This window comes from Rhea americana, unplaced genomic scaffold, assembly GCF_003343005.1.
Source record: "Rhea americana isolate MKP2758 unplaced genomic scaffold, rheAme1 scaffold_220, whole genome shotgun sequence".
NCBI classification, from domain to species: domain Eukaryota; kingdom Metazoa; phylum Chordata; class Aves; order Rheiformes; family Rheidae; genus Rhea; species Rhea americana.
The window spans coordinates 227,816-251,348 of NW_028186330.1; the positions used below are offsets into that span (position 1 = coordinate 227,816).

At 37.4% G+C, this 23,533-nt stretch overlaps 1 protein-coding gene across 6 annotated transcripts in view; it reads left to right on the plus strand.

The window, feature by feature from the left end:
- Positions 1-23,533, plus strand: part of COBL (cordon-bleu WH2 repeat protein) — a 158,541-nt gene that overhangs the window by 84,593 nt on the left and 50,415 nt on the right. For all 6 annotated transcript variants that reach the window (XM_085305456.1, XM_085305457.1, XM_085305461.1 and 3 more), the window contains one exon: positions 21,658-21,796. In XM_085305456.1, coding sequence (XP_085161582.1) covers positions 21,658-21,796 — 139 coding nt within the window. The remainder of the gene's footprint in view (positions 1-21,657; positions 21,797-23,533) is intronic.

Below are 23,533 nucleotides of genomic sequence, written 5' to 3' on the forward strand. Positions count from 1 at the left end.
ATACTATCTCACCAATGTACATAACTCGGACAATCTCAGCCTGAACTAGGATCTTATTTTCACATTCTTAACATAGCTAATGGTGTGATTACTGGGACATAAGAGTGTTTCAGGTTATTTTTCAGAATCTGAATAGATGCCTTTTGAAATTAACACTTATTTATAGGCACAGCACAAGAGAAATGAGTATCTTATCTTGCAACGTTTGATGAACTTTTTAAATTCTCTTTGAATTTCCTACGGGAAATATTTTGATACAGTTTCTGGTGTCTCCTAGAGCTACACATCCAGTGCACTTAAGATAAATAGATGTTTCTTTAAAAAATATTATGATACTATAACTTATAAGTTTATACAAGTGTAGAGTTTATACAAGTGTARTAATCACAGGCTCTGTTGTGCTACTCTTCTCTCAGACTTACCTTCGCATAGTAGGGCATCAGCATGTCTTAAATTGTGTTGCACAAAAACATTGAAAAGCTAAACTGTTTTTAAATATGCAGTTTGCTATTTTCAGCATTGTTTCAAATGGACAAAAGTGACGGCTTTCTGAACTCATTAGGGAAGAGCATTCGTTTTGTTGTCACAAGTAGCATACAGTGCAGTGTCAACTTTGAATTTATTCTCTTAGTCTAAAGAAAAAGTTAGTTTGAGGAAGGAAAGCAGATGAGGTCGCATCAGTGTGAACTCCATAGTGAAGTTAATTTGGGGCAAAAGAAATATCTTGTGTAGCTGGCAAAGTCACTGAAGTGTGCTGTAGATTAAAAACACGGTTGCTGGAGTTCATCTGACTGTTCTTTTATCCTGTTTTTGTTAGGTAAAGGACATCTTTCAAAACAATTGCACAGTTGAAAATATTAAACCACTGTTACGTGCATCTCAGGCTGCCGGTTTGGAAGTTGCTCACAAGCTGCACAGTAGCTCAAACAGGAGCATGAGGCATACACTTGAAATGAAGCACAAGTCCCATGAAGCAATCAAAAACTGAGGGAAAAGATTAAAGATTTAGTATTATGTGCCAAGGTAGCAACGGGAATATTGTTTATATCAAAACCCAAACAGTTCTATTTTATCTACATGCAGACTCTCAAGTTTGCTGTGAAAAATAGAGTAAAAAATCTCATGGTGTAAGTTTATTTCTTTAGTTTATGGGAAAGAATTAGCTTTTTTTTTCAGGGAAGGACGTCAATTCCTTATTAATGGACTTCCTTCCATAAAAAGATAAGATGTTTGTTTAGAAAACTTTATTTATGTGCAACTGTTACTAACAGGAAGATCCTGCAAAGGGGAACATGTTTATTTCTAGTGAAGCTGGCACATTAATAGAGAATGAAAATGTTGGTGATCTGAACATTTAGAAGGATTTTTCTTTTAAACTAACCGCTTCCATAAAGCTATGTTAGAAAAGCAAATACTGTAGCTGTTATGAATATATGTAGTTTGACCTTCAAACCCAACAGACCAATTATTTTTAACTCATTTGTCAAGCTCTTGGGCTTGATTCCATTTTCTTCACAGTATAGCTAATCTTTTAGGAATATTTTTCACATCTCCCTGCCTAGTGATTGCAATCAGGAACTTCCATGAAGACTAGAATGTTTTAATTACACTTAGATTTTCGCCACTCCTTTTTCTAGATAGGTGGATCACTGCAATATAACTTTATTGTATCTCAACTCTTGTCTCTGTGTGGCTCACAGTAATCAACCTCCTTGAGGGTAAGACCCCTGCTGTACCTTGCCAAGCATTCATTTCTCGTGTCTGTTTACAGGTAGTATTTCCTCTGTGTAACTTCATTTCTGATACAAGTAAGCAATGTTTCAATGTGCTGAACAATTTACAAAGGAGAGCAAAGTCAAAGAAGGGAGACTTTTTTTTTCCCCCTCTTCTTCTTTTAAACATCTGCCATATGATAGAATTTAGAATAATGAGAAATGACTTGAAAAAATATTCAGGAAAAGATCATGGTATGTTAACACTTCTGCTATGAAATGTAGATGTTTGGATGACCTGCTATAGAAGCAAGGAGATCCTCTCTCCTTTGTAATCTGCAACGCAGAGTCTGCACCRTTCAGATCTGTACTGCAGACCGGTGTGTGGTGTGGGCAAAAAATGAAACTCCTTTGCACACAGTATCTGTTCACTCTCAGAGAACTTCAGGCTATTCTGTATGAATAGCAGGAGAGAATTTTGGATGTTATAAATAGTGGGGGAAGGTGCACATATAACCAGTTTGTCTCTTGAGATACAGTATTTATGTTTGTGCTAGCAAAACTTGCGGAAGCCTTGCGGTAGGTGTTGTATATACCACATCTGCGCCCCAGAAAACATGCACTTTACACAGACAAAATACGTAATGGAARATCTGTATGAGTATTCGGTTGCATAGAACAGGGGAAAAGGTGGTTGCTTAAAGCTGCATGTGAAGTCTGGCAGAATTAAATGCATCTCCTGAGGAGTCTATTCAGTGACCCCTGTTTAAAAGAAAAAGTAATGTGATTTGGTTCATGTCTTGGGAGAATTCTAAAATTGAGCATTTGAATCTTTGGGAGGCCAAGAGTATTGTTCACTGGCAAATTAGTTTATAGGAATAATTCCTTTTTTTTCCCCTTCTTTTATTTTCTTTTTCTTTTTTTCCTTAAGTATGTTTGGGAAAGTACAGAAATTGGAGTGAGAGGAGATGATGATAAAGAAGGCCCCAGGGGCTTTCTGTAAGAGCCTTTACTATGAGATGGAAGTGCTTTCTTTCAAAACAAAATCATGAAGCTTTTAGGAGATAACATCAGAATTGGAACTGATGATCAGTGCCTTCATCTGCATAATGGCTCTAATATCAACTCCAGAAGCCACAAATGCAGCTTGTGGACTGTGGTAAATAAGCCATGTGCCATTTCTTTCAGTTGTGGTGACTTTCAAAGCAGAAGCGCTTTCTAATCATAYGTAGATATCAATGGAAGCATCTGGCATTTGTTACTAGCCAGTCAAATCTGTGTACTTAGGAGAGGAATGAGGCAATATGCAGTATGAATATTCTAGCATTTGTTCAATAGACTTCAATTTCATTTGCAATAGAAGACAGAGTTTCATAGATTAATGAAAATTGTATTGTTGCTTCTGATGCAGGTGAGGATCTGGCCTTGCACTTTTAGAAATTACCTCTTAGAGGGGAAAAAAGCCCTGAAAATTGTTCTTGTTTATGCTTATATAGTTTTCTACGTGTTGCCGTAGACAAACTAAGATAGGTGACTTGRTGTGGGTTTTGCCCTGCTTCTTATGTTCCTCTCTTTTCCATTTAGGTTTCAGACTTGGATTTCCCAGGACAGTTGTAGGCCAATTTTTGGTCATTTGTAACTTTAGGGTAGACCACTTGCCCTCAATTTTACCAAGGGTAATCTTTTTGTACCAAGAATACTCCATTTGTTGAAGATATTTACTCACATGAGCAAAAAGAAATATCACAGAGAGAGTCAAAGGTTTGCTTGAAGCATTGCTGGCAGAGCGTTSCTTTGTTCCTACCTCCAGAATATTTTTGATAAATTTTTATGCCTAAATKAATATGTCATGTTTAAGGCAATCATTTTTAACATAAACAGACGTAAATAAGACTGCCGTATTTTTCCTGGAGAAAATAAGGTAACTAATATGAAAAAGTTGCCAGATTTCTTGGTTACGTAGATAAGGAGTTTTTACTACTTGCTATGTCTTTTATGGAAATGAAAAGAAAATGTTACTTTTTCCATCTTCGTGGACAATTTTTATTCTTTTTATTTTTTTCTGAATATTTCTACCCTCTTGTTGGAGATGACAGCTTTTGAAGGCACATGTTCTAATGTTTATGCCATGTGCAGGAGCTGTGGCTCCATCAGCAGTCTGCGATAGGAGTGCTGCTGAGGTAGCAGCCCCCTTAGTTTAGGCAACCCATGCGTTCAGTAGCTTTTTCTTACCTTTTATGGAGATACCTTTCTCACAGTAGAATTTCTATCATGGTAGTACTCATCCTTTTTACAAATCTGTATAGATATATTATATCAGTGATGGAAAACAACATTTTAAATCCCTTCTGGTTAATTGAGTGTATTGAAACTGTGTCCAAAGGAGAAGGTAGTCTGAGAAAACATCCTTTTGAAGGCCAGTGAATTTGTGCCTATCTGCAGGCAACCTTGAAATGCCTTAAATCACATTGTGTATGAACAGTGTATAATAAAAACGTACCTGGAATTTATTCTGCTAGCACAAGAAACAGATTAAAGTAATAAAAGTAAWGGGTAGGTAGTGAAAGAAATATATGAATAAAAATACTGAAATAATAGTTAACAAATAGGAAATTATTCAGATCGTTATTAACCATGCATTGACTCAGATTTCCAGAATCAGACTCTGAAGTTGTGGTTCCTAGTTTTCCCATGTATATCTATGTACATTAGGGGCGATTGGAAGGCAATTGGAAGTGTGATTCATTGTCTTCCTTAGAGTTGGAAGTAAAATATATTTTAGAGAAGTAGCCAAGATTTTTAGCTTGCCCATAATTAGGAAGCTGAGTTTGTAGCTTAGGTTTTCTGAACTTTCAAGATACCAGAAGGTACTTCTGGTTGCTCAGCAACTCTGAAAATCTGGCCATTGTGATTTTAATATCATATTATTCTTCACTCTACCACCTTCTGTTGCAACAGCAATTTAAATTGAGATTGCTAGTACAGCAATCTCAACAAAGCAAGCATTTCTCCCCTAATGTTCACCGTCATGCTCATTTTTGTGCAGATATCAATCTTGTACGTTTCCGCAAAGTGATTCCACTCTTCCACCTTGCTGCTTCATAATCTAATAGCACAGATCAGTCAGTAGAGCACAACAGAGAACCTTCTTTGATTAATCTGAAATCCTGTGCAACTGCTGTTCACCTCTGGTTTTCAAAATGATGTATTTTYGTGTGGCTGCAATTTAGACCCTAAAGCAATCAATACATGTCACGTAGAATAGAGAAGAGTAAGGTATGTTAATAATATATGCAGCTGTGTCAGTAAAGATGCCTTCACTAGAGCTCTCCATCTGCGTGTCTCCAGAATTACAGTACCTTGAATCAGCTTTGTCCCTGGCTACTTTGGGTGACTCCACTATTAAAAACAAACAAGTCCTGCAGTCATCTTCAGTTCTGAGAAAGAGCTGAGTGCTTTGTGAGGATGACAGCCTTTTTCTCCCAAGGTTCTTTTTTACTATTTTCAGAAGTATTGTTTATGTTTTATTGTTTACCTTACACTTTTTTCTGTATTTCTGTGTAAGGTGAAAAGTTGTGAGCAGTTCATTGTGGAGAACGCCTGATGGTTGTCTTCTGTTAATAAGGAGCCTTTAATTCAGTGAAAGGGTGGATGGACTTAGATTAGTTATCTGCCTTTCACAGGTTACACGTAGGTCAGAAACATCTGTTAGAAGTCAACGAAATACAACTGCATTTTTTTTAATTATTTTTCAGAGAGGAAGGGAGGTTTCTTTTGACTCAAAGGTCTTCTGGGTGAGGTCTTCTCAACCTTTCTCTAATGACACATTTCCTTTCTCCCTTAAGCGTTCTGTGAATGTTTGGGGGGGGGGGAGGTGGTTTTTTTTCCCTCCTCCCATCTATGGAACATCCAGAAATCTCCTTTGAGAGTAACAGACAGTGTGTTCTGAGGAAGGATGCAGTGAATCARTTTCTGCTGTAGGAAAAAGCTGTTTTTTCATCTTCTAGATTAATTTTTAGGTTTCATAAGTTAGTTAAGGTAGGAAAGCAGGATTTGTTCAAAGGAGGAGGAAGAACATATCACTTGTTTATTTGATTAAAAGGAATTTGATGATTGGGTTTGTACCCTTTTCATTTGGTTTGGTTTTCTTTGCATGTATGAAGGAGGCCTGAAATGTAGATGGTGAATGCTATTTTTAAAAGTTCCTTTGCCTTTGTTTGTTAACTTAGGAATATCATGAGTGTTATCTACAGTCTTTGATTTTGGTGCCTAACTTGTTAGAACCCTTGTATGATACATGATACCTCTCAACAGTATTTTAAGGATAGGGACAGGGATATTGTATCTTAAAGGACATTAAAAAGGGCGTTAGAGGTGCCCATTTTCCAAAATATTGCTTAGTTACCCAAGTTATATAATTATTAGGCAGAAAAGAAGAAACCCTCCTCTTTTTTTTTATGTGTGTTTGGGGTAAGGATGGTTGGTGTTTTCCTGTTGTTGTTGAGAAGTCAGCAGATACTTGAGGATGTATGAGATGTCCTTTCGTGGTTTAAAGAACAAACCTAATACTACTCTTCAGAATTCTTGAGACTGCAGAGGGGTAGTACGACTGCTAAGAAAACAAATCATACATGGCACTCTATCTAGTTTTTGCATTAGATTTTGGATATTAGAGTGGTAGAGTACACACATCTGCTGTACAGTGTCAGACCAAGAGATGAGATTTCTTACACAGCTGGTATGAGGCAGTATTTTGATGAAGTCAAAGAGTAGCTGAGTCTTTAATGCGGATAGATGATCAATAGCTAAACCTATTAGGAATGGATATTGTATCTGTGTCTCTATTTCATATCAATTTCATGTAGAAATCACTTATTTTGAATATACTAGGCTGTAAGTGCTGCGTGATAATTATGAACTTTCCTTTAGGCTTTTAGTATCTATCTCACGCTGGGGGTTTTATTGCGGTTATCCTGTTTGAAATTCTGTTTAGAAGCTTATTAACTTCATTTATGTGTTTCTGTAGATGTTCGGAAAGTATGGACRTGATGAGATCTTTTTCTTTTGCTCACACAGACATTATAAAATACGTAATTTTCCACACTGACATAAATGCTTCCTTTCTCTTTGACCAGAGAATTGCCTGCTATTCTCTTAGGATATTCAAACAATTCCTCTTTGGTCGCCCACGCAGTCAGATAGTAAAATCAAACTTGTCCAATAGCATAGATACAGAATGTCCTGTAGTTCCTTTGTTTGAACAGTAGCTATGCAAAATATTCCTGAGGTGGTGCATTGGAGAACAGCAGCGCTATCTGGAGCAGAAAAGATTGTATCTCTGTGAAGTCTCTTTTTATTGTAGAGGCAGGTAACAAAGATGTACAGAAAATACTGAATGCTGTTGCTAAATGCTACCAGTGCCACACTCTGGATTTCATAAAGCAATTTAAAGAAAAAAGGTGGAAGTAGAGCTGGTGTTTGCAAAGAAGCAGAGGAGATCAAGAAAACTGCAAACCTCTTAGTGTGGTGCATATACTGGAAAAATTACCGGAACCATAATAGAGAATTTAATTACTTGGCATCTGTATGGAGATAATGTACAGAGTGAAGCAAATATGGCTTTAATAAACAGTAATCCTGCCTTACAGATCTCTTAGACTGTTCTTGATGGATTCAACAAACACGTGGATGTGGATGATCTAGTTGATACAAGCTGCTTGAGTTTCCAAAAGGCTTCCACAGAGGTCCCTCACCAGAAGTTGTTTTAAAGAAGCCAAGTATCTGTATTGTAAGGGGGAAGGTCATCTTATTCTTAAATAATTGATTAAAAAGTAAAATCATGGGATCCACTCTTGTAATGGAGGAGTGTACAGGTTAGTGTGCAATAATATATGTAAGAAAGATCAGAATGGTCTTTTCCTAGTACAATATAAAATGTTGGGCTCTCAGCTGACAGTAACCAGTCAGGAAGATCTTAGAATTATAATATATAGTCCTTTTTGAAAAAGTCAGCTCAAAGCTCTGTAGCAATCAAAAAGCAAGTCAAACTCAGAGAATTTTAGGAAAGGAGAAGGGTAATGGTCTGGGGGAGGGAAGAATTTTATGCCACTGTATTTTGAGCTTTGTTATGCAATCTTGAATACTGCAGTTGTGCTCCTCTCATTTCCAAAAGGATATTAGAGAATGGGAAAAGGTTTGTAGAAGGGCATTGGGGTGGTCAAAGGTATGGAAGAGCTTAATACAAGGAAAAACTTAAACTGTGATTCTTCAGCTTGAAAGAATGGCATGAAGACCGTGGATAGGAATTTGACTGTTCAGCTGCCTAACTGGCCTTACAAGAGCTGACGAACATCGTTTGAAGCTAGTAGAAAAAAAAAACTTGAACAAAACATAAAAAAACAAAGAACTTAGTAGCCTGTGAAATCCCTTGCCGAGGGTTGGTGTGGGTGCTCAAAGTTTCCATGGGCTCATGTAAGCAGGAGATAAATCCATTGGGAATTATTAAACAGAAACCACACCAGGAAGTCCCTGACATGAAAATAGTTGGTAGCTGCAAAAGTATTGGAGGAGAAGGAAGTATTAAACACACCTGCCCTTTCCTTCTACTCTCCTCTAGGTGCTGGCCACCATCTGACACAGAAGCCTGCACAGAAGAACCTTTGATCTAATCCAGTAGAGCTATTTTTGGATAATGTGGAAGAGGTGTTTTTTGCCTAAGTATTTGTCTYGTTACAATCTGATATCGCACCAGTCACAGGCAACCTTCTTACCGACCACTACATCTTATTATTACTGATTTGATAACCAGGCAACAGGTCTCATTAAAGACAGGAGCTTTGATTTCTCTTCGCAATCGTTGCTCTCTTTGGTGCTTATACGTGCAAAACTCTGCACTTGTAGAACAAGGCCGTAAGTTTTACTGGAAAACAATATGGGCAATAAGAAATTTCCTCTAAAGCAGCTTGCCTGATATATGTATTACAACTTTAGCACTGTAAATGCAATATCAGAGAGACCTACAGAGCCCAGGGTTGTATTTTCAGTCCAGGGGTTGAGATGCAAGCACCCAGCTCAAATTACTGGGAGCAGGGAGCTGTGGAATTGAGGCCAAATGCACTCTACTGGCATGTATCTTTCACTGAAAAAATAAGCAGCAGTGTGAAAAGGTTGATCCTATTCCATGCAAAGTCCATATCAGGTTTAGGTCAGTGTCGGATATTTTCATTGATTTAAGACAAAAATGGGCAAGTGGATAGTCATGATGTTCTGTGCTTTCATTTCTCTTTCCCGTAACTATCACTGTACCTTTCTGCTATCATTCAGATGTACCACTACCTTCCTTACTCATATCCCACCTTAGCCCTACAACTGTTGCTCACAGGACTGAATGACAGAAATCATCAATTTAAGACAGTCTTTTTGGTTACAATTTTTTGCCCTTTTTTTAAAGAAAAATGGCTATATTATTTGCTACTGATGCTTTCTATACTTTTTTTTTTCCTTTCTATGTTTGCTCTATTGACAGCAGTCCTTTGAGGAATGAGCCTTTGGGATGCTTATGCCTTGTGCGGTGATGGGATTACTGTTGTGCCTAGCAAATGATGATGTCGCTACCTGTCAGAAGTTAGAAAGTCATACTGATCCCTCATGGTATTCTGCTTCCCTGGATTTGAGCAGTTTTACCCAAAGGATTGGGCAATATTTCATTGTTTAAGAAGAGTGTGTAAGGATGGAGCTTTTCATGGGGTTTTCATTTAATTGCTTTGTGTTGGAGAAGCCAAGTACAAACTGCTGCCCTTCACAGACAAGGGCAGGAGATACTCTCATTAGCAATGAGACACTGAATTAAGTTACGTAGAAATAACGGTCTTTGTTACCAGTCATAAATCTGAAAAATTTTATCTACTTAATATTTCTACTGGACTTGAACCTGGCTACCACTCTCCTGTCCTATCACAGAGTCTGGTATCAAGATCTACTAGAACCAATTAGCAGAACAATAGTATGAAGTAAAAGAGCTTTGTGGTGCTTAAAAATGTGAAATTAAAACACAGAACAATTAATACCTAATTTGAAAGTGATTTGTTCATTTCTCCTTAAAGAGTTCTAAACATGCTGTTTCGGTTAGCTGGATGAGAAGCATCCAGGCTTTTCTTTTCATGTCTGAGAAAACAGCACTCAGATGGCAAACGTGAAACCAGCCGATAGTACATCAGATAACATTTGCTGTGCAGTCTTGATGTTTAATTTAGCTAGACAAGTACATTCTAGTTCAGCTAATGATGCAGGCCCAAATTAAAGTAAGAGAGTGAAAAATGCAGTGATGGCTGAGGGCTTATCTTCCTGTCACGTACATGATCAAATTTAGGAAATATATCAAAGACTCACAAAAAGCTGCTAGCAAAAGGGAGTAATTTATATCTCTTTTTAAGAGGAAAGTATCCCTCAAATTTATTCTGAACCTTCATATATGCACACTTAATCAAACAAAAAGCTTTAATTCTTTTAAAATAGTTATCAAAGGCTACAGCTAGATGATGTATGTACTTTAGTGACTGTTTCCTCAGTATCTTCAAAGAGTATCATTTCAGAATATGTTACATTTTAATATTTTCTTCTCTGTTCATCCAAGCAAATTCTGTAGTTTCAGTCCAAATTGCTACTCATCCTTTTGAGAGCTCCTGCTACTCAACTTTGTGTTGTTGTACTTTAATTTACAAGCAAAAATGTCCATTTTTAACAGTAAAATTGCAGAAGGCTTTAAACTAACTATAGTTTTTTTTTTAGGCAGCAACTTATTTCCCAGTCACTTTTGTGTCCCAGGGTTTTTTATTAAAAAAAAAAAAAAAAAAAAAAAAGAAAAGAAAAAGAAAAGAAAACTTGTAATTAATACAGCTGTTTTCAGTGTCACTTGTGCTATAGTTTTGAGTTACATATCCCAATGTGATAAATTAATTTAAAGGACTCTTAATCACTTTGAGAAAGTTAAGGGCCAGTGATTTTTTTCTCTTTTTTTTCCCCCTCTCYCTTTTTCTGTAGTTCAGACAGTATGAATGAGGATGTTGGTATAGAATTTCAGTGAAGATTTTGATGTTAGCCAGAAGGTGCAGCCTCTCAGAAGTGCAAGGGGAAGTAATACTGCCTTTACACTGGCTTTTTGAAAATCTGCCTTTACTCAGATAAAGTCCAAGGTCCATTAATACGTGTCAACTTTAAAGCTCACTTTACAATTTTATCTTTCTTTAAAGTGAGAATATTGTTTCTTATGTTTCTTATATTTCTGCTATATTTTTTAAGTTGCTTATGATGAAGTCACTATGGAAGAATAGTCCACTTTATAACCTTATTGCATTTTTATAAATGCAATTATTTTTACAATTCTATCCAGAAAATAGTAGAAGATGAGTATCAGGTGAAGTTCAGTGTTATTTACATTTACCTGATTTAACTTAAGGCTGGATTATGGGAAGTGCTGAGTGTTTCAGGCTCTGACTTGAGTAGGCTGGTATTCTAGACAGAGTGGGAGAGGAAGACCTGCAAAATTTGGTGAGATTTGACATTGCTGCTGTTCTCTGCAAAGTAATCCAGTCCTGCTCAACCTTCCTCAAATACAGTCTCTGAATTCACATCAAAGTGACTTGGTGATCCTTAATATATTACCGGAACCCAAGCAAGCTGGACCTGTAGTATCCTTATTTTACCATTTAACATAGATCGCATAATAATCATGAAAGAATACAAGGCTTGTTTGACCGGAAGATTTAAAATAGCGGTTAATAAAAGAGACCCTTTTATTTCTTTGCAAGAAAATATACAGCTTGAGAGTTCGGTATTTAAACCGCGTGCAAGCAGAATTCTTGGAAAAGTCTTTTCTCCAACATCAATAACATTCCTGATCTTTTTACAATCATCCAGTTGCTTCTGGCTGTGAGTTCATGGATCACCTGCCAACTGTTTCTGAACAGACTAATGCTACCTGCCTTGGGAATAATACCACAACTTACCATCTGGTGAGATCATGATAGTATCACTTGACCTCCACATGTGGTCCCTGTCAAGCACTTCATTGAAAGCTGGCAAGACATCAGGGCCCGAACATACTGTTCTGTGCAGCCCTGAATTTTGGCAGTTGCAGCATTTAGTAAGTAAACTTCATCTGGCTTGCAAGTCACACAGGCAAGTAGGACAGGCTGATGTCATCGTAAGCTTTAACTCTCATTAAAGAGAAAGTATGTGTCAAGTAATTACTAGGCTTTGTTGGGCAGGGTATTTAGGGGAAGTTAATAGACAAAGATAATTTTAAGCAACAAGGCTGCTGAAGAAATGGCATTCAATAACCAATGAAAAATGGCCATAAGGCCTTGCTTAATTTAGAAAACTGAGCTTGTGTCATTTTTCAGATTTCACTTGTAACTTCACCTTTCTTAGCTCTTAAAATAGTAAAAAAAAAAGAAAAAACAATCTATACCAAAAAAATTAACTAGGTAAGTGCAAGCTGTGTAAATCGGGTTTACTTTCAATGCTTAATGGCATTATGTTCTGGTCATTCTTTAGCCAAATAAGAAACCACCACCAGTAAGTATAGTCTAATAAAAAGTGTTCTTTCTTGGTTAAAGCTATTTTTTATTTGAGATGATTCACAGTTATATGTTAAAACAAATAAAAGCAGGAGGAAGGGAGCCTGAATCCAGTTTCTCCAACTGCATACTGCTTCAGTTTTTCACCTGTTCAGAGAATGATGGTGTGGTCACTGGGGGAAGTAGGTGTCTTATTCTGTTTGCAGGGTGTTTCATCTTAATCGGAACATCAGAGTTCAACAGAGAAGCATCGAGTCCTGCACAACAGTGTGTTGCTGACCCTTTATAAACATGTACAGGAAGTCAGATACCGTAGTGGGGTCCCCTGTCAGGGTGAGATCCAGTCGTAATTTTGGATGGTGAAACTCTTACACTTGTGTGGGTACTGTAACGTAGAGCCAATGTTGCGCTATAGCCTGTAGTAATACGTCTAATTTRCAGTGTGATATCACTTTGTTATTCGAACTTTTTCTTGGTTTCTAAAGATCATGTAAGTAAGGGCTTCTGGCTGCCCTTCATTTGTCCTGGGAGGAGCTAGACTGAGTGGAAGTATACAGGGAGCAGTGGAAAGGGATGGCATTAAACCATCATTGGACTCAGGTTTCTCTGACACACTGTTTATCTTCAGATTAAGAAGGGTCATATAAGAGGAGTCAATACTGGAAATAAGAGGAGAAAAAAGCCAGGTGTGCTTTCTTCTAAATCTAGACTTTTGAAGACATTACCTAGAGCTWAATGCTTTTCTAAGCACCAGGTACTCACCAGCTTTCTTTACAGAAGAAAACTCTTAAGTGTAAAGGAAAACTTAAGCTCCAGGGAGTTGTGCAACTCTGTGGCAGTAGAAAGGACATGGTTTTCTGTTTTTCTGGTCAAAGGTTTGTGTGATTGCATTCCACTGTCTAACTCGATCAGGTTTTAGGCTACATCCCATTCCAACCTTCCAGCAGAATATTGGATAAAGATGCAAAATAAAWTTTGCAGATCCTCATTTGACATCTTCCAGATTTTTAAGGACAGACAAGCAAACTGACCAGCCAGCCTGTAGTAGTGGAGACAGATCTGAGGGAGAAAAAAAGGTTATGTATAATCCTTATGTCAGTGCCTTTTCTCAAGAGGTTTATGCAAGRCCTTTCTGATAGCACTGCATATCTGACTCAAGGAGACGCCATTTATCTCTAACAAACTTCTTTGCGAGTTGTCAGAGAAATTCTAAGCTGCAGTCCTACTATGTAAACTCTTACAAATACTCACTTATTCTAATAAAATTCATTGTTCTAACTAAACAAATAAGCATAAATATGAAATGAAATCTTGAAGGCTTTTTTGCTGTTTTTGTTGGTTTTACTTTGCAACCTATTCCTGAAAGAGAAATACATCTTAGGAGCAGATCAGTTTGTGGTGGTTTTAAGATGTGATATGTAAGTGTCTGAGGTGRCTTTTTTCCTAAATGAAGACATAAATGAGGAGGATTACATTGAATTCAGAGAAACCAGGGAAGTTTAATTCTCTGCCAAAACAAACATCCGCAGACTTGTGTAGTCTACATGTTTCAATGCATGTGAAAATATTTGGTGTTGTAGAGTGACTTCCTTGAGTAGAAATAATATTGCAGCTAGTAATGAGATTTTGCAAAAGGAGGAAATCACAGCTATCTTAGTAATTTAACATCTCAGTTTTGTTTATGGGTAGTTTCCTGTCTGACACATTTAGCTGAAAAGTTAGTGTTTAAAGAAGATTAGAATGACATTAATTCTTAACTGCCCTTGACCATGACATTTCACAAAGGGTGTGTTCAATAAAAACAGATGGAAAAATGAGCTTGCCCCTTCACCTTGTAGCAGCAGCTTTCTTATGTCAACGGATTTCATTTTCTGTCACCAATCAACTGAGTATTCAAGGACATTCTTGGCTTTTGTTTTCTTCATTTTATGAATAAATTAGCACAAGAATATAGCAGTTTCTGTAAAATCCAGTAATACTGAGCTTTTTATCTGTTACGAAGGCTGAGATGTTTGTGAAGTCACAGCTTTATTTTTAGTAAGGGATACTAAATTTCATTACAAAATCCTATTTGATACCAGAATTTTATAATGAGAGAAATTTACTCTGAAACTAAACAGCATAAAAGTAGGCAGAATTTCACAAGGTTTTGGAGCATCTGACAAAAATAACAATAGGAAGGGTATTTTTCACAAGAGCCATACAACTTGTTCCTTTATCACAAGCCTGACACAGCATCTGAACCTTTTAGTAGAAAATTGGTGTTCAGCAGCCRTGAGTGTGGCTGGAGTGCCCATATCTTTCTCCATTTGCCCTGGCTGTCTTGGYAGCCAGCACAGCAGAAGCAACATGGTGCCCGGCTGCCAAGTTAGGAAGGAAGACTGTGCTGCAAGACCTTCTGGTGGCACCACAGGGATGTAGTTGTCCAGCTTGAAGAGTTAGTTGTGTGTTGCACTGCAGGGTTTTGACTCATTTTGGCAGTAGCTTTTTAACTTTGTAAGGCTTATTTTGAAAAATCTCCCTTTAAGTTTGTTATTATTCATTTCATTGATGGGTTTGTGAGACCCAGCACTGAAAAATTAGGATGTACTGAACTCAAAAGATTGCTCCAGAGAAGCTGCTTGCCAGTTTCTAAAGTGTAGTCAAAATAACAAGTTGTTCAAAGCATATCCTCTTTAAAATTGTTTCTATGTGACACATTTTTTAATATCTCTGTATATGTTACTGCAATATGTTAGCACRTTGCATGGGATTCTAATCATCATTTAAAATGTCCCAACACTTAAATGCATTCTGCACYATAAAGACCTCCTTTTGGGAGATATCAGACTGCTGACTTTGAATCCCATTGCAATACACTCACAGATTAAAATTTTAATTTTTAATCAGCTGAAATGGAGCACTACCCAATAAGGAAACAAGGTAGAGAATTTCAACGCTGAATAGACAATTTAATACAATGTAACTTAAAATGATCAGCCTCATGAATTGCTCATAAGCTCGGTTTCTGTGAGAGCTCTTTGAATTTTTCTTTGTCAGTATATGCCGGTGTCAGCCTAATGATGTATGACCTGTCCAGGGAATATTAGACATATGAGTAAATGTTAAGATGTGATAGTGTTCAATTGGAAGTTCTTATGGTGTCTAGTGCTAGGATGGTGAAGCATCTGTTGTCCTGGGAAAATGCAAAATCAGCTGGATGGAGTAGCTTTTATATCATCAAGTTTAGTGGACAGATTTATGTCTCCTTTCTGCAGCTTGAACGATTTATCTCTCTGATTTCCTTGAGCGGTTCTTCTTCGATCAAAATATTTTCTTCTCAACTGCTTTAAATTATGTACAAAATCATAGCAAAAATATTTTTAAAAACTCTCAAACCATATATCTTATTCACATGCCAACCTACCGCTTGTCTTTCATACAACGCTACAGAAGCATCAGTGCAATTATGGTGCAGCAGGAGTTTAAAACTCTTTAATAAAAAGGGGCATTTTTTTTCCTAGAGCTTCTTGTAAAATTGCTCCTACTTATTTCAAGATTTCTTAAATTTCCTTGTGAGGAAAAGAGGGTTGGGATGATCGTGCACATAGTTTTGGGTTGTACAGTTGGTCAGTTAAAACTTAACTCCAAAACTTTCTGTGGGTCATTTTTAAACGYTTGTAATTGGATAGGCAATCTGACCCCATCGAATGTCATCAGCAGCAGGTTTATCGAAATCTGGCTTGCTTAGATCAGAGCGTGCRTCTTGTCTGTTCTGGATGACAGAAAACAGTTTATAGACATGGCGTGCCAGTGATTGAATACGTGTGTGTTCTTTTTTCCAACTCCTTTTTTGTTTACTTGTAAAAATAATTTCTATAAGCAACCACTCAGTGTTTCCTCTGACAAGGCATTTTATATACTAATTATACCAAAATCACAGCAATACAAGCATTCTGTAAAACAGTGAAAGATCCTGACATGTCACATAAAAAGAGGAAAGGAGCAAGAAAGTTTGAGTTTTCCTCATACAGTTTTTGATTCATATGCACTAAACCATCATGGGACTTCCCTTAAAAAAAAAATATATATATATGTATATGTATGTGTGTGTGTGTGTGTGTGTGTATATATATATATAATATATATATATATATAATATATGTATGTATATATGTATATATATATACACACACACACACACACACACACTTAGTCCAGATGTGATGCTGTTGCTGAAAGAATGTACATTTCACCTGTAGCTAGGGTATTTGAGCAGGAATAAAATTGCTTTAAAGATAATTTAGACTTTTAAGAATGGAAAATTGTTAGATTCTCTGGTTCCCATTGCTCCTTTTGTATGACAAAATGAGAGAAGTGAGAGAAAAAAGAAAAATCTATTGCCATAAGGTAAATGTTTCTTGTAAAAGTGTTTATGAAAATATTAAACAGAGTAGTTTGGATTCTGAAACACAAACTCTGCACTTTTTTGGCATCAGTCGCATACTGACAAGGTCCACTGAGGGGTTTTCTATTAAAGCACAGTTAGAACTGCTTATATCCATCTATTAATAGTTGTGGCTTTCTCCAGGAGCTGTAGACACTGCCTACTGTAGAAATACCTGCAGATACCCAGAAAACAACCTGTTCCAGGTAACTTAGGAAGATGCATTTTAATTCATACGTCCAAAGAGTCATTCCATGGCAGTTTTTAAGTTGTTCTTCTCTGCTTGTGTCATAGTTGTGCTTCTGAGCTGAGATCATCCAGCTTTTTTCCCAAGCTCYTAGTCCTCCAGAAAGTATTTGTCTCTTTTCTGTCTTTTCTCCCCTGACAATAGTTTTGTGAGAAGGGAAAAAGGATAATGTCCTTATTCTCCTGGTCTCTRTGTCCCCACACTGTAGTTCTTGAGGATTATCAAGTCTCCCGTTTGTATTCATTAAATGGAGAAAAGGTGTTGCTGAAAGGCAATAAGTAGTTCCCAGAAACCTCCAAAGTGGCCATCAACATGCAGTCTAAAACTTTCATGATGTCTTCCTTCAAATCCCCCAGAAAACTGGGYTTCTAGCAGTAGTTTAAGCATTTTTGTTAGTTGTTTCACCATTTTAAAACACCTTGTTAGTGGCCATATATTCTATCTGGCAAGTTAAAGCTGTAGTGATTGCAACATTGCAGTCTTCTGTTATTTAACAAGGATTCGCTGTGTGCAGTTTTCGAAGTTGCATTAAGYGTAGTCACTTGTTCTCTACCATACACTCTACCAAGAGTGTATGGGCTATTCTTAATAGAATAGATACGGATATGTGTGGCTGTTCGAGCCTGCTATTGCCAAGTCTTTAATCTGTCTATGGAGACAGATAGCGTAGTGCGGTTTCCTTAATGGTCCAAGCAGCAGTTAAAAAGAATGGGGTATCTAGTCGGCAGAGGAGATTGCGAAGGTGGTTGGGTACTGGAGGGATAGCAAAGCACAAATGACTGATATGATCATTGGCTTACAGAAGGAAGCTTAGTTTGGGAAGCAGTAGACCTGCAGTGAAGTTAGGACCAGTTTGGTCTGTGAAAAAAAAAGAAAAGAGAAGGAGTACTTACACAGACAAACATGACTGACAAATGGAAAAACAGTGCCTGACCCGTAAGTAGAGGATAGGGAAAGCGAAGGGGAGAGTTTACATTACAAGTTTGAGAACCTTTGCTTGACACACTTTTGATAATGGTAATTCTTGTTTCTTTGAAACTCTGTTAATTTTTCACAAATACATATTCTTTGCAGCTAGACTCAAAATAAATACTGGTCTTTTGCCCATGAAATAACTCAAACTCAAGTTACTTATCCATCGTTACATTATCCGCAGGTCTTCAGTAAGAAAGATGACTGTCAAATACTACCAATTGAAATTTTCAAGCATTAGTTCTCTAGGATTCCTTTCTGCACAATTTTAGAACGTAAACTCCACGTAATGTTATCATTACATGCTAAGTGTGATCTGAAATCTTGTCTAAAGCCCAGAGATTTTAATTAAGGTTTTGAGCTTTCACAGAAGTAAACACATTTACCCCATTCTTAAAATACTCTTTTTGCAATACTGGAAATATTTTCCGATCAGCATATGAGCCATGACGTGAATTTAATAGAAAATTGCCTTTTCCATCATGCATAGTCTCATCAGTATGGAAACAGAAATGGCACTGTTTGTCAGATTTAGGTTATTTTGGCCTGCTCTATTCATTTGTAGCTCAGCTGATTGTATTAATTATAGTCAGAAAACGCTTATCAACATCTTTAAAAGTTATTTAAATATTGTTTGCACAGCCAGAAGTTCACCTAGCAATTTCATCTTGCTTTCTTGGAAGTGCTGCATAGGTGAAGCAGGAGTGCTAAGAACAGCAACTGTTCTGTCACGCTCAGTGAGGGGCTCCTATAACAAAGTTTGGACGGGAAATTACTTTAGATAATATTGTTCAGGCTTAATTTCTTTATAAAAGAAGCAGCCAGCCATTACAAATTATTTTCAAGTACTATTGTTTTGGTATATACAACTGCAAGAAAGAAATAGAATGTTCTTTGTGTATTTTGCCATTTATGTTTAGCCTCAGGTTTGCTGAGGCTGACATTAAAGAACTACTTTCAACAATTTTTATGACCTGTTCTTGAACTAGACACTTCTTATATACATTGTAGTGTGGCTAGCTTTAAACAAGCTTTTCATCTTCTTTATGGTGTTTGTAAGTTAGTATGCTTAGCTGACAGCATAATAAAAACATTTTCTTGTGTATTTGACCAAGCTTTCATTGTTTCAGTTGTGTGCTAGCTGTTTTCTAGCCTTTTTTTTTTTTGAGCAATAACAGTTTGTTCATCTGTACATCTGATGTTCCTCAGAAGATTCAACTAAAAAAGAAAGCATATATCTGAAAAAAATAAGCTGGTTTCTATCAAGGATTCTTTCTTCTTGGTAAAGCAGTGATGTATCTTTGAGGAATTTTACTGTACCAAACTAATATCCTTCACTCTTCTGGTAATTGGTGGAGGGTGACTACTGATCATTATCATTTCAAGTGGAAAAATACGTTTCGTTACTTTCTTGCTTCATTCTCAAGTCTTCCTAGGCTTGTCATTTAAATCACCAGTCTTTGTCCTTCTCAAGTGCARTGGCCTTTCTGCCTGGAGAGACAGGAATGAATGTGAAAGCTACAAAACGCTGTTAAACAACCACAGAAATCATGACTTGTCCTTGACAGGAGTTGGGAAAGTTCAGGTACTGCCCATCTCCCACATGGTTCCATTTCTTCTCTACAGCTACTCAATTTTGGAGACTGTAGTCAGATCTAAATGTTTAGTCTCATCCCCGCTTCAGTTGATCTGTCCAAGATACAATATTACTTGCTGCCATGTCTGAAATACAGTGTAGAAAGAATGTGATTTTTTTTCTATTTAAATAAGTGCCTGTTTTTCCAATTACTCCAAATAGGCATGGAAAACAACACAGCATTAGCCAGGTGTCTTCCATGTAATTACTTCTTGTCAAAACTAAAACCTGATGAGTCACTGAGCAGTGTTTCCCATGTTTGGCTGAATATTGGGCATTTTGGATCTGGGGCAGGGATCTCCGTCAACTGCAGTCTTTCCCGACCTGCCCAGCTTACTATGGAGTAACTGCCTTGATTTGGGCAGCTCTAAAATTTTGCTGTATCCATTCCTGACTGTTCGACTTGAAGTTCTTCCTTGCAATTAGGCACCCAATATTGAAGTTTGCAAAATCACTGGTTACTGTTAACATTCTTGACCATTAATGTTGTGCCTAAGTTTATCTAGACTGGCCTTACTGGCTTTAGTCATGTGTTGTGTCCAACACGCGTGCAATGTAAAATACAGAAACAACCGCAGTAGCAGGAACCAAAACCAGGGCACTTTCCTTCCCTCCTTCCTTCCTCCTTCTGCCTTACAGAATCGGTTTGCAAGGAAGCTGCAGCTCCATCTGGTTAACCTGCTCCATTTCCAGGGCAGTTAGTACCAAGTTTGTGTGCGGTGTACAGGTTGACCAAGTGGAGAGGCCTTTCTCATCCAAAAGCATAATAGTTGGAGGATGAGAACTAAATTTTGATGTTTCGGTTCCTGAAAGAGTGCCCTAACCACTGTCTGCCTTTAAAAACCAAGCCCGTTTTGAATGCTATTAAAAATGTAGGCTGAAGGAGGAAGTGTTCATGTTCTGTTCTTTTCTGTAAAATTCATTTATCCTCAGAGTTTTTACTGAACCTAGAAAAAGAYGCTGTGCTATATAAATGAATACCTCTGAAGTCCAATAATAGCTTTGAGCAATGTGAAGCTACTATCTGTTTAATGAAACCTTCCTCATCAAATATTTTTAGGTGTTCATTAATCCTCTAGATTAAAGAAAATATTATTATTTTTATTTTATTTAGGTCTATGTAATATTAGGAAACCACCTGGCAATACCATAGACTAGATATCTTCAGCTCTGTGGAGCATCAGGACAGACAGAGCAGTGAATGGAGCAAGTGAAGCCTGAGGAGCACTAGCCGAGCATTGTATGTGGGCAGTTTATATTGCTCTCGGCGTTGATTAATCCTAGTTTTTTCTGGTGTTGTCAGGCCCTTTTGAATATAGAGACTCAAGTGATTTTCCTACATGTTTTTTTCCTTTTTCCTATAAAAGGAAATAGAGCTAAGTTCCAGCAATCTACAGGAAATACAGTGCAACGCAATGAAACCAAAGGCACTTTGAACTAAAATTTATCTATTAATCTATTTTAAAAAGCAGTCTAAACAATAATGAAGTCTTGGCTAGCCATCCAATATGTTGCATTTACTGGAAGCAGTGCTATTACACAGCCAAAGTTTCAAAAGTTTGGCTAAAATGGCCAGTAGTCATAAATCAAGTACAGTATGATCTTATGTTGTCAGGTAAGAAGACCTTCAATTTGAGTTTTTCTCTCACAACTCCTTAGTCTTTATACATGCAGATTGGAGTGTCTAACCATAATTTAAGGTCTGAGGAAATCAGTGGAAAAACAGAGCATGTTATCGATCACGCCTTATGTCAAAGGTTGTGTCCTCCTGCGCATGGCCTAGTACTGGGCTCTTGATTACCTATTAACAAAAACATCAAATATATACCATACTGATACTCTTGTTGTGACATCCACATGCACTTCTTCCCCCTTTCCTTCTTTGAGCGCAGTATTACTTCTGATTCTTCTGATTGCTCTTTTTAATCTCTGGTTGTCACTATTAATTCTCACTATAAATATTTTGGTGATGCTGTGTGCTTAAGAAATTAAGACACAGGATAACTAATTTTCTTTTTTTCATTAGTGATAACTTAGAAAATCTAAAGAACACATCCTTTACCATTTGTATTTTTCAAATTTGCTAGATTTCACAAGGAGCATCCCTAAATGATCTCCAGAAAAAGAAGAGACGTGCCCCTCTTCCACCAAGTGCGTCCGCTCCACCCACTCCTGCCATGCCAAACAGGACAGAAGAAAGGGAGGACAAGCGCAAGAGCACAATGGGTGAGCGCTGTTCTGGTCTCCATATAATCCTCCGCATGTGCTTTAGACACTTGCTGTCCAGCAATTCCATAACTCAGTTGTGCTGTGAGCTGGGGCCTTTGTAATTTGCGGGGAAAAAAAACACGTTTATTCTGCAGAATGAAAGTCTGGAAATAAGTGTTCATATGTTACCTTTTACCTTAATGGCACTTTCAACCTACCATAAGGTAGTAAAAAAGCAGATGAATGTTTTGTATGCATTGGGTATTCAAAAGTACTAGTCCTGGGCTGTTTCTGTGCCTTTAAAGTTGCAGTAGTTTGATTAGTAAATGGAAAGTGAGAAGAAACAGGTCAGGCAGTGCTGAATGCTTTTGAAGCCATGGCACTCCCCTGAACTGAGCTGAAATACAGTTGAGCTAGCTCAGGATCACCTCGTGCTCCTAAAGCCTGAAGATATTTTATTCTCCTGTAGTTCTCTAACATTTTAACATTAATTGACTGTATTTAATGAAGTTTATCTTTTTAGTCCTATTTCAAATTAACATCCACTGAATCTTAAGTTAATCAGTAGGAGAAAAGAACTGGTGGTGCTCTGAAAGAAATTCCATATATGGCTGGAGACAATAAAGCAACCAGCCATCAGCTGTACATGACACCACGTTTACTTTCATGCAGAAGGACTGAAAAATGTGCTTCCAGCTCTCTGTCATTATCTGACTGCTAGCTTATTCAGATCAGTGGGAGCTTTGCCTGAGTGAGGACCCCAAGATTAGGCTTTTAGCAAACAAAGTGATTTTATGATGAGTAAAGCTATGAGATAATAACCCCACATATTGGAACTTGKTTTTCAGTACATTAAGAGAATCATTCTTTAAGTGCCATAATGCACTCGGTGCACTCCAGTTCGTGCCTTTGACCTCATGTTTCATAAAGTGCCTAAGACATACAGATATGACATCCTGTCATACATAATTGCTTACATTACGAGTGCCTCACAGTTTAGAGAGAAACCTCTTGGCTTTGTTCCAACATTTATTTTCAGTAAAGGCTTCACATTTAATGCCTCAGCATTTATGTAGCAGCAGGAGTCCATTATCTTGTGACATGTTCGACTCCGTTGACATCTCTTATTTAAACCCTCTAACGGCAATGTTATCGCCGTGCCATATAATACAAGAGTTTTCAGAAAATTGGCTTTCTGTTAACCATTGCTGATGTCCCAATCTGTCATTCCTGATGCTTTCCTCTATTACAGCAAGTCACTTATTCATGACATTTGGTGCTTTAACTTTTTGTAAGTGTTAATTTTATTTTATGACAGTGCTAGGAATGTTAGAGATGAGACAGAACAGACCACTTCTATCGGTTGAGTGCTGTATACATAAGGGCTTGTTGGCCAGCCTCTGTTGATGTAAGGTTTCATAGTATCATTTACTTTAATGAAGCCTTACTAGTTTACACTGACAAAGAACTTGTCCCACAGTAGCCCCAGCCTCAGAGCTTTTCATTTTCTGCTGCTTTCTTGAATGAATGCATTCATTAACAAGAGAAAATTACAGCGAGGGAGGGTTGGTAAAACAGCCTCTCTTTAGGGCCTTTGCAAGAAAATGATGAGAAAGCACAGATGGCTCAGAAAGCAAGAGGGAAAAGCTGTGAACAAAGCAAGACAAGACAGTAGTGCGGGGAGAGGGGAGAAAAAGTGCTGCAGGAAATAGCAGCGTGATGGAAAAAGACTTAAAGATACCTGTGTATCTCCCG